This window comes from Notothenia rossii, assembly GCF_949606895.1.
Source record: "Notothenia rossii genome assembly, chromosome: 9".
Classification (NCBI taxonomy): Eukaryota; Metazoa; Chordata; class Actinopteri; order Perciformes; family Nototheniidae; genus Notothenia; species Notothenia rossii.
This window is the reverse complement of record NC_136907.1, coordinates 56,050,045-56,062,115: the sequence shown is the minus strand read 5'-3', so window position 1 is coordinate 56,062,115 and position 12,071 is coordinate 56,050,045. Positions and strand designations below refer to the sequence as shown.

At 42.5% G+C, this 12,071-nt stretch overlaps 1 protein-coding gene across 1 annotated transcript; it reads right to left on the bottom strand.

The window, feature by feature from the left end:
- Positions 1–119: 119 nt before the first annotated feature.
- Positions 120–8,556, bottom strand: mcm6 (minichromosome maintenance complex component 6). Its single transcript, XM_079650782.1, has 18 exons — positions 8,323–8,556; positions 8,024–8,170; positions 7,189–7,299; positions 6,964–7,051; positions 6,712–6,873; positions 6,217–6,382; positions 5,955–6,103; positions 4,870–5,020; positions 4,626–4,767; positions 3,999–4,140; positions 3,813–3,920; positions 2,510–2,665; positions 2,240–2,368; positions 1,977–2,141; positions 1,318–1,441; positions 970–1,197; positions 748–887; positions 120–658 (listed from the first exon to the last, which is right to left on the bottom strand). The coding sequence occupies exons 1-18, from the start codon at positions 8,418–8,420 to the stop codon at positions 551–553; spliced, it is 2,514 nt and encodes an 837-aa protein (XP_079506908.1). The 5' UTR covers positions 8,421–8,556; the 3' UTR covers positions 120–550.
- Between the last annotated feature and the right edge of the window lie 3,515 nt (positions 8,557–12,071).

Genomic DNA, 12,071 nt, shown 5'->3' with positions numbered 1-12,071 from the left:
ATGACAGGAAAACTTGTCATTAGAGAATACAGAAAATATTTTTTTATTTAAAGTCATTTTCAACCTAGACGACCTACTGGTGTAATGCTATAATTAAATACGGCAGGAACAGCATCAAATAGCTTTTAGTTTGTCAATATTTTATTTCTTTAAGCAACTTTTTTATTCAATTTATTTCATCATTTTACAAAATCACATTGAAACCATAGAGCCTCAATGTCAAATATACAGTTGTGGAATAAGCGATGGGACAATTCTAGGGCATTTTCCTTAACGTGGGGTCAAAACAGACAGAAACCATCAAACAACTGGAGAACAGAGCAGCATATTTACAAAGCAGTTTGACTATGAATGTCTTATTTTTAAGAGCCCCAGAATATTGTGTACAGTACAAAACAAGTCGCATAACATCTCTGATGCTTCTGGTATGTATGCGTTACATATGAGCATTGAACAACACCTTGAACATCAACTTTATTGTTGAAGTAAAATATCAACAAGGATGGAAGTTGTAAGGGGGGTGAAGAAAACATAGACACAGAAGTGATGTTTAATCTTCCAGGGTGTAGTTGGGGTTGACGACAAACACGACTTCTTCTGTGCCAGCAGATTCTGAGCCCTTCAGCCCGGACGGAGACAGCTCGATGAGGATGTGATCCTGGAGAAGCAGAGAGGCACAGGGTTAAGTGAAGTCAAACACAAAACGACCTCCATTCATGGCTGTATGTTCGCAGCGTGTGGACTCACATAGTGCACCAGTCTGTGGAGGACCTTCTCTATCAGACCCTTCTTATTGACCAGCTCCTCTTCGGAGTCAATCTCCGACTCGATCTCCTTCAGATACCAGTTCACCACTGCACTTTTCTTCAACTCCTCTTCTTCCTCAGCTGAAACAGACAACAGGGAAAAGGTTAGACCAAAAATAACTAAGAATCTTTTTTTGCAATAAGTATGAAGAGAGTCTCACACCTTCTTCTGCCCGGCGCAAATGCAAGACCAGCAGGTTGGAAATACGCCTGTACTCGGGGAAAGACAGGCGGAGAGCTGGTTTGGCCTGGCTGCCTGGCTCAGTGTGTCCCTCCACACCGTTTGTGTTGCCGTTAGTTCCATTTGTGGGCCCATTGACACCATCTGGGTGGCCGTTAACACCATTTGTGAGGCCGTTTACAGCATTCACTCCATTAGGGATGGCGTTTCCTGCAGAGATAACATTTGCGTTAGAAACCTGGATGTCTTTTCAGTTCAGGAACAAACTTCAGCTCTAGTTTAGTTATGTTGCGCCCTTGCAGGTGCATTTATACGTTTGTGTGTCAGTACCATCCTCCTGTTGCTCCTCTTCCTCCAGGTCGTCATCCTGCCCCAGGTTGATGTCGGGCGTCTCCACTCTGATGATGGATTTGTTCAGCAGACGGAAGGCTTCCTTTACGTGTTTGGGCTGCACCTTAAGACATTAACAGAAAGGAAAAGATCAAAGCAAAACTTGTGAGTAGTTTAATAGTCCAGGATGTGGTTCCCATTGAAAAGCTTTAGTAGTCTGCATTTAATCGAAGGTGGAAAAGTTAACATGTGAGCAAAAACCTTCACAAAGGGTGAGATTTGAGCCTTCCAAAAATGTTGGCTTCTATTCCCACTAAATTACGACTGTTTTCTAAATAGTACAACTTTCTCCAAATATCTTTGGCTAATTCCCATCATCTCAGAAAACAGATATGTTTAAATGTGCAGAAAGTTTAAAACATGAGCAGAACTCTTGCAGAAACTCCCTCTGTAGTGAAATTTGGGATTTTAGCCTTTGCAGACCATTTACATGCACTAAAACGTATTCAACACACTATAGGAAAAGGAAAACCCCAAAAAGCATAATAGGGCTCCTAAAATGCAACACTATCACTTTAAGAGTTACATTGTGTCCTGAATTCAAGTGTGTACAACTTTAATCTGTGCACCCTGAGCAGCAAATCATTCTTGGCACCCACCTCGTCGCAGCAGTGCATGCGGGCCATGCCCTCCGACAGGCGGATCATGCTCTCCAGCTGCCGCACCGTTATCCTCCAGGCCGACTTGGTCACGCCTCCGGAGCTGTCGCGCTGTCTGAGACGCTTGTACTGCTCCACGATGAACTCTTCGGATTCGCTGGAAATCTACAGATACGGAACACGGAACAGTTTAATACCGATCAGAAGCGTATACATTGCTAACCTGATGCTAACCCGCTTAATCGCAGCAGGCAGACGCACACCTTGGGTTTGAACTGCCTTGCAAAGAGCAGATATCTGCGGATCTCATCCAGAGAGTACAGTCTGTCCACAGATTCTGCAATGCGCGAGTGCAGGTCCACGATGCGTCTTGCGATGGCGTAGTCCGTCACCTTGGATACACACATGATCCGTTAGAACGTTAAGTAGGAGAATTGGATATTTAGAGCAGAGAGGATTTATGAAAGTAAGAAAATATTAAAACGCACTTCAAATTGTAAAACTAAAACAAATATACAGACTATGCTGCTTACCTCGTTACAGTCGTCCACCAGGATGAAGAAGAGGTCGAAGCGGCTCATGATGGGGGCGGTCATGTTGACGTTCTGCTTCAGACTCTTGCTGCGGTCGTATCGCCCGCCCACAGGGTTGGCTGCAGCCAGGATGGAGGTGCGAGCGTTCAGGGTGGCCTGAAGAAACGGAGGAGTCTAGTTAATTTACTGCAGATTTGACTGGAAGGTTCTTTTAATTTGGGCTTAAAACAATGATTTTTAAAACAAGTATGTGGTTTTAAGTGTGTTGAGGTTGTGCTATAGAAATGGGCGTTCAGGCCTTTTTGCACAAGGCGTTATTTTACTTGTGTGTTCCTTTAAAACTGTTGCGGCCGTTTCAAAACTTTTTCCAAAAAGAGATTTCATTTCAGAGCTTTCCTTCATAAGCAAAGGCTTTAACTAATCACATTATTTGGATTGTAAATACAACAAGGAGGTTGCGTAGTCCAAAACAAGACGGAAAACACGTTTTATACTCAACAAAGACAGCACATACCAGACACCAGAGTTTCCGTTAGCCGGTAATTACCAGACTTTGACTAAAATATGCTGAAGACCGGCAAATCTAAATCTCTCGGGTCAAAATGTCCGGTCAAAATAATTTCCCCTTAGCACAATACCGCATCGGTTGCGTAACTTATGTGAAAGACAAGAAGAGTCAATTCTAATGTCTAACACTTAATGTGGAGAAAGAGATGTCCTGTATGGGTTGATTGTGCGTTGATCTGTTGGTAATGCCTGGGGGTTCCGGTGGGCATGTAAACAAATGCATATGCTGCGCTATACTTTGCGGCCTTACCCGGTTGCATAGCGACACTTATTGTTTATGTCACGGTGTCTTTTAATAAGCAGGTAGTCATATCATTAGCTAGAACTAGCTGGATCTGATCGATATGGACATAAACGCGAGTGAAGTCTAATCTGACGGGAGAGAGAGATCAGCTGCTGCTGACGAGTCGACACGCAGCTCTGCATGATCACATGCAGCGGTGAGCGGACAAAACACACACTTCAGGTTAGAATATCACATGTAGCTATTTTAATCACCTCTCAAACTACTTAAACTAGTTATAGATATGTTTAGTTTTACTCTCGGGTCACTCATTACTGGATCCGCGAGCTGCATGATACCGGTATAATAGATTGCCCGATCGGGCAACCAGCAGGTGAGGCTTCATGGCCCGAGCTAAATACTAGATGGCCCCGGGCCATCGGGCAGTCCTTAATGTCGAGCCCTGACAACTATTTTTTGTTTTTAGCATTTAGTTAAATCTGGCAGCAGTACCTTGACTCCGGCCTTGGTGATGCTGATGGTCTGCTGCTCCATGGCCTCATGGATGGCCACCTGGTCCTTAAGGTCCATCTTGTCAAACTCATCAATGCAGCACACACCCTGCAGGAGAATCGCTTGCAGTTAATACCACTGAATGCTCTCAATAATGTCCTTCACTGCCTGCGTTCCAACACTCACGTTGTCAGCCAGCATCAGAGCTCCGGCCTCGATCACAAACTCGCCGGACTCCTCGTCTCTGACCACAGCTGCCGTCAGACCTGCAGCTGTGCTCGCCTTCCCGCTGGTGTACACTGCTCTGGGACTGAACTCTTCCACGTGCCTGCACACACAATTACGATGTCAGATCCGTGCATATCAATTTCCGTTATAGTTGCACAATTAAAAAAGGGATATTATGCTAATATTCAGGTTAATATTTGTCTTCTGTGCCTCTACTGTGACATGTTTACATGCTTTAATGTTCAAAAAAGGTCTTTATTTTTCTCATCCTGCCTATGGTGCAGCACCTTTTTCCCCCTCTGTCTGAAACCAGAGCCCTATCAGCTCTGATTGGTTAGCTGGCCGGCTCTGTTGTGATTGGTCATCTGCTTAACCGCCCCTTAGCCGATCATGTGCAATGTGTTGGAGCGCTAGCCAATAGAAGCGTGTGTTACTCTTTTGGAACTTTGGGATTTTAGCCCTTGCAGACCATTTACATGCACTAAAACCTATACACACTACAGGAAACCCCCAAAGCGCATGATTCCCTTTAAGGATTACAACGTCAAGCAAGGTGTGGGAATTTGTCCGCGTTGTGTCACATACTTGAGGAACTGGCTCTTGGCAGTACTGGGGTCTCCGACGATGCACAAGTTGACGTCTCCTCTCAGCGAGATGCCCTCCATGGTCGTCTTGGGAACGCCTCCAAACAGCATCAGCAGGATACCACGCTTCACCTCGTCGTTGCCTGGAAATCACAGCCGCCATTTAACTAAAATCCCAATGAACCACTTTGACTAAACTTCCCTGGATCCAAAGTAAATGCTGGTTGTGGGGGTGGAGCACTGACCGTGGATGGTTGGGAAGAGGCTGGTGCAAAGGTTGTGGTACAGGTTCTTGTCCTGGCTCATCTCAAACACTTTCTCCCACTCCTTCTCTGTCATCTGGCTCTTGATGCTCTCTGCTGTCTGCTCCTCATCTCGCAGCTCCTTTCCACCAAACTACAACAAGACAAAAACTGAATTTAACACCAGGCATGTTCGGGGCTTGGGTAGCTTATTTGGTTTTGATGATAGCTAGGGATGTCACAAGAACCAAGGAGTTTGTATGTTGTCAAGCTCTAACCTAACTTGAGGGGACCTGGTTTTCTACAGTGGACCCAGGTAAGCTAAATGGAATTAAGGCTCCAAACTAAGGGCGTCCTTGCATTAAGAGAAAATATATATTTTTATTTTATTTGCATGTTTGTACAACTGTCATTTAGCAAAGTGCATACTGAAACGAGCACTTGAGTCTTAAGGTCCAGAAGGAAGTAGTAACCACATTATTGAGTTCTCAAGAGGCGCTTTGACACCAGAGTACCTTTCCCTTTTAGTTCCGATAGTTCCTGGGATTTTGCGTTCACACCAAAAAGAGAACTTAGTTTATGAGAACTTTTCCCCCCTTTTCAGTCCCTGCTAGAGAGCAGGTACTTTCCTGGGGAGAAAAAAAATTCCAATTTCTGATTGGCTGGGCGGATTGCAAACCACGCCCCGTAAAACTCTGAAACGTTTTGTGAAGCCGCCATTGTATTTTCTGGCATTAGCATTATTAGCATTAGCCCAGCGCACCGACGGCGAGAGAATAACTTATGGCAACACAAACAAAAACATGGGAGCGGTGGAGATGAGGCGGTGTCAGCGTTATGGCGATTTAATCGGAAGGCTTCAGTAGAAGCTGCTGGGAGCTGCGCCGCCGCTATTTGTATATAGGGGAAACACTGCACTTTAAATGGAAGATCCCCTACCCACTCGATCGGAGATCGATCGATACTGATTCCGGCGATCGGCCCCAAAATTGGCGATCGGAGCGTCCCTAATTATAGGTATAGACTGCTACATTTCTGATAACGTGAAAACATATGGAAATGCTTCATTTTTAGCTTGAGTGTCTTACCCGTGGGTTGGTGGGGGCCACGTTGCAGGCAAGGAAGGCCAGTCTATACGAAAGCTCTCTGACTCCCAGAGCCTTCAGTCCCTTCAAACCATCGGCTTCAAAGCCCTGTGGCCCTCCAGGGACCCGGGTGCTGGTCTCTGCGCGCACACCTGTGGACGGGACGCACATACAAACAGTCATGAGGTGTGCAATATGATTTGTTCCAAGTATTTTCACAATTCAGGTGAATTTCAGGCTCAAAGTGTCTGTCCAAAAATCGTACCGGGAGTGGTGAGCTGAGAGACGTCCGGCACGACGATGAGGGTCCCGGTGAAGTCGCAGCGGTCTCCGGCCTGAGCCATCTCCACAGCCTCCGCCCTCAGGACAATCTCCAGGGAGCGGGGGATCGAACCACGAGGCAGTTCCGCCTGCGTCTCCTGGACACGCACCTGCACAGAGACAGTCAAGTTCACTAACCCATTTACTTACAGACACATACATCACATAGAGGTTTTATACTGTTGCTTATCTTATTATATTCACTTCGAAAAATGCAGATTGGTAACCTTGTCCGCTAAAAACAAAAAGCCAGGAAAATTGATAGCATCAAAAAATGGTATGTCCTTTTGGCGTTCAAGGAGGACATGATTATCGCTGATGTACAACAGGTTCAGTGATGTAAGCATCTCCATGTATGCTCTATTTATGTTATGTCGGTGAAACCAAAAAGCCAGAGGTCAGTAGGTTTTTTGTCCAGAGGGAAAGCAGCTATAGTTACCTTCTGGAAGTCGATGAACTTGGATTTGTGCGTGTCGAGGTGGAAGCGGCTGCGGTTGTTGCAGACAGGGTTTCTACAGATGGTGGGAGGAGAGTATTTGAACTGCTGGGGGACATCTTTGATCAACGCCTGGCAGTCCATGCACAGGAAGGTGCCACTCACCTGCAACAAAATGACAATGTTATAGAGGAACAGCCCAATTGTAATCACGTAGCTCTTCTCTTATTATTTGGTGCAAGGTGGAGGTCTTACCAGTTCAGGGTGGACTGGGTGTGTCCTCACCACCTGCCCACTGATCCTCACCAGGGTACCGATGCGCATGGATGACAGCTCACGGATCCTACATCGCACACAAGGAAGAAGTTGATATATTTCCTTAGAATTCATTATTGGACGCTTAAATCTAACATTATTGTAATTTGATTGATTAAAATCAAAGCATGATACACACAATTTAAGTAGTTATCTGTGTCTTACTTGTGTCTGGTGGGCAGTTCCTCCAGGGCTACGTAGAACTCTTTGTTGAGAGGAACATTCCCGTGATCCCGAGCAAAGTTGCGCACTGCCCGACAGAGGAAGGGGTAAACTCTGCAAACAGAATCATTTCAACGTGAATACACAGCGGCATCTCCATGGCTGTTAAATCACTCAATGGTTTGATTTTTTAATAGAGCTGCTACAAATGGTTGCATTATTGATCGACAGAAAAATATGCGTCAACCTTTGAAATAAGGGAGTATGTTTGCATGCAAACTAAGATATGGACACTTCCTGCTTGTTATGTTATAGGATAATACTCTAAATATCAAATCAAGACATACAATGGCACTAAAGAGGACTTTAATGCGATGGGATGGAAATGTTTCCCTTTACCAGCTGCGATTGAAGCATTATGCTGCTTTAATTCTATTTTGAGATGTTTAATTGTAGTATTGTTTATTTCTACTCTTAAAATGTCTACTTATGTGAAATGCGTTGTTTTGTTTTGTTGTTTTTATGCTGCTGCAATGTAAACATTTCCCAATTTGGGATTAATAAAGTACGTCATATTTGATCTGTTATCTTATAATGCATCATTAATCATAATACAGTAATCTAATATGATTCTGAAATGGACCATAACACATAGTGGGTACTTTTGGGTATATTTTGATGCTAATACTTCTGTTCTTTTTCTTAAGATCGATTTTGATGCAGGGTTTTTGGTTGTAATCAGATGGTTAAAATGTCAGCACTTCTACATTTCCTGTATACGTAGGCTACATTCTGTTTCACAGGACGAACTGGGGTTTATACTCTGGTTTCAACCCACCTGTAGTACTCCTCCTGGATGGTGGTAGCCAGCTCCTGGTTGAAGCCCTCCAGGTCAGTGAAGCTCACCGCCAGCGTGTTCCTCTCCGGCCTGATCAGCTCCTCGGCCTCACGGACATACTTCACCTCCCCGTCCCCGGTCTGGTACCTGCACATGGATACAGGCAGAAGAAAAGTTACTAAATATGATAAATAACCACCAGCCGATCAATAATAACTGATGAAGAGTGTTTAAAAAGTGATGCATCAACGCGTTTTGGCCGACAACAACACAAAGAAGCCTGTTTCTGTCTGACTTACTCCTCTAAGAAAGCCTGGAATAACTTCTGACATTTTTCAGCCAACTCGTCTTTCACAATCTCTCCGGCATTCTCCGCGGTTGCTGTGGCAACATCCATGTTGAAACACCGTCAAAAAGGAATAAAAGACTCAAAAACGTTCAGAATAACACAGAGTCGTGCCGCTGTTTTCCGGACAGACACACTCAGCACGCTACAGTCTCGACAACAGAACAACGGTTTTCGCGCGAAAAGAGTGACATGTGACGTTTGGCGCGCTGATTTTGACCAATCGGTGATGCCATGATAATACTCTCTGTGTTTTAGCCAATCAGGAGGGAATATGTGAAACGACGCAGGCTTATTCTGCTTTTTCCACACGCTCCCTGCTTCAAAACAAAACCAATAAAGTTCAGGGGGAAAAGAGGTGAAGAAAAAAAAGTTGTCGTTTTTTTTCTCTCTTTGTCTTTGCTCATGTGTCTTTCGAACAGTTTTGCTCTATATTAATTTGAAATAATACAGATTATATCATAGCTTCAAAATAGTTTCGAGTGTTGCAAAAATGAATGCTAAATTAACCTTAAACACTCACAATAAGTGCGACTACCATTATAGCTGGTGTAGAATATAACAAGCCAGTGTTATTATAAAGGGTAATACCTATCAGCATGTACAAATCATTACTAAGATTATTACATGTGAATATACATTCTATCAAAGACTAGATAAATAAATACATGTAGATATTTGTAAACCACTGTAGTGTTGCAGTTCCCCACTGTGACCACTGGAGGGCAGTGAAGAATCATGAGTCTAAATGATCTAGCACTTGCAATGTTACTTTCATTCACTTATTTTCTCACAGTGACTGTAGAGAGCAATACATGATATTCATTGTTTATGTCGGCAGCATGTAACCATATCTACCTTGACCATTATGTATATTTGTTCCAGATGTGGGAAGTACAGTATCTGAGTACTTCTCCCACCTCTGATCTTTTCACATGTTGAGGTAATCTACAGAGTACATACTTAGTCAAAAATAACATAACATTTGGTTACACATTGGTGCTGATAATCTCTAAAATATGTATTTTTTTCATTGCAATCCCAATATAAGCTGTCTGCAGAAACTGCAATTCCAAATTTCATTTATTTTGTCTTTCTAACCACTTATTACTTACTGGCTGCAATAAACTGAGTGGATGGTTTTCTAAACCCATTTCTTGGTATTCTACAGAACACAAAGTTGGCACAACTTGACTCAAGATCCACTGGAGAAGACTGTTTGTTAACCACAGCAAAGAAACAGCTATGCACCAGAACAGTGGTTATAATGGCAGGGAACACAAACTCCCTGCTGTCATCAGCGCTCTTTGTCCCACTCAATACTCAATGATGTGCTCATTTTAATCGTGAATACATACAAATGTTCTCAAAATGTACCTTACTGTGAAATATTGTATATAAAGATTCATTTGTGTATATTTGTATTTATGTATTACAATCCTATGTTTGTATGTTGGTATTAGGTTTTTTTATATTAATCATGAAGTTATGTGATACTCTATTAATTAGCTTGGAAGGGGGATAGACTTTTCTTTTATTTCTTTGGTTTGTGAAGCACTTTGTGTAACCTTTTGTGTACAAACAGAGCTCTATAAATAAAGTTTGATTTGATTTGTGTTTATCCATTTATTATTTACATTTAAGGAGAAAGTCTTTATAATCTATTTTATTTCAAATGAAGTTAGGGAAAGTTTTTCTGTGTATTCTTCGCAGTAAATACTAATTGTTAAATCAAAACAAAGTCACTCCTGATTGAAATACCAATACAAGCTTTTGGAGAGATCTACTGTAGTCGGTGAGTTTAGATTTCTTTGGTGTAAGAAACTGAAATTACCAAAACTACAAATGAAGATTCAAGACGAAATTATTTTTGATTAGATTTGCGATTTGACCATTTCAAAACAATGTAAACATCATATTTAATTCAATGTGATTGCAGCTACATTTTACAGAGTGTTTATCATTCACAATCATTTACAAAAAGTCTGCAATCAGCTTCAGCATGCAGGATAAAGTCGAGGCACCATCTGTGAACACCACTGATTTCTACCCTATTTTTCCATTAATATCTATTTCTGCTCCCACATTATTCTCACATGTCCACCTGCTGAGGGCAATACAAACGCTCCCGGCGGGCTATTGGTTTCACCTGTCACATTGTATGAATCAACCATGAACAAAGCAGGAAGTTGTTGCTGGCCATTTGGATGCAACCCAGTCTTCCTCTCCCTCTTTATTTCATCTTTTGTCTTGACCTCTGGTGTTCCCACGATTGTTCAGCAGCAGGAAGCTCAGCTTGTCTGAATATGAGAGGACCGGACCATCTGTAGGCACACACACACACACACACACACACACACACACACACACACACACACACACACACACACACAAACACTTCCCCTAACACTCACACCACATGTGCCACAAGTGCATCAATAAAGGTCGGCGACAACACTTTTGATATAATATTCAACTCTATAGTTAATGTAATAAAGATGTATGTTATGTATTTAGGTACATTTACATTCCATCACTGATAGGCCTACCATTATTGGTTCTACTACCAATTTTACAATCACAGACACACACCGACACACAAACATCAGAACACGGTATTAAACATAGTCTGTAGTAACAGTTGAAACAGGTGAAAAATGACAAAATGGGAACAAACAGTTAAAAAAGCTGCAGGATATGTCGAGAAGAGGAGAAAGATGGTTCAAATGAGTCGCTTCCTGGTGTATTTGTATCCACATTGTGACACAGTTCCGTTGTTTTAGTGGTGTTAAGCAGTATTTCAGCATTTCAGCATTTTTCTGACAGGCACAGTGAGTAGGTCAAGTGTAGCGTGTGATTCAGTTACTGAAGGCTGATGGCTGTTGAGAAACAAACAGATGTGCAATCACCTCTAAATGCACTTTATCTCCCCTCACACTGTATGTAGCTCTTGTATCTTCTCTTGCACTTTATATGTCGTAGCTGCTATATTGCATTACCATGTCATAAATACTTGTGTATGCTGCTCTTCCTCTTTTTGCATATCATGTAATTTGTTTTTGCTATGTTTGTAAAATGTAATTTTCTTAAATGTTTCGAAGGACTGCGGATGGAAATTAGCTCAAAGCTAAATCTGGCACTGTTACACTTGATACATTTGAATGTTTTAAGTGTTCATCACTGTACATTGTCCCTGCCAAATAAACGATTAAATAAAAAAATAAAAAGGCAAACATCCCCCTAAAACAGGAGTTAGGCAACACACAGCTCCTGTAATTTGACAACAAGTAACAATAAGTAACATGGCATGTGACATAGCTCTTCTCTATCAAAGCAGGTCCACACATGCTTTCATGGAACATACATGCCACCAAGATAAAGATAAATCACATGCTAAATGTAAAAGCAAATAAAATACATGTTGAGTGAGGGTGTGTGTGCGTGCGCGCGTGTGTGTGTGTGTGTGTGTGTGTGTGTGTGTGTGTGTGTGTGTGTGTGTGTGTGTGTGTGTGTGTGTGTGTGTGTGTGTGTGTGTGTGTGTGTGTGTGTGTGTGAGTGTGTATAGTGTGTTATATAGGTTTTTGAGTATGTAAATGGTATGCAAGGCTAAAATTCCCAGAGGGAGTATTTCTCTCCCTCACACTCCCTCCTGCCTGAAATCTTAGTCCTTTGTTTACTTAGTGACATCACTACGTCACACTT

Coding starts and splice junctions, on each gene's coding strand:
- mcm6 (XM_079650782.1), bottom strand. CDS start 8,420: ATGGATGTTGCCACAGCAACCGCGGAGAATGCCGGAGAGATTGTGAAA. Junction 4,768..4,869: donor CCTCTTCCCAACCATCCACG/GTCAGTGCTCCA, acceptor TGTGATTTCCAG/GCAACGACGAGGTGAAGCGT. Junction 1,442..1,976: donor GCATGCACTGCTGCGACGAG/GTGGGTGCCAAG, acceptor TAATGTCTTAAG/GTGCAGCCCAAACACGTAAA.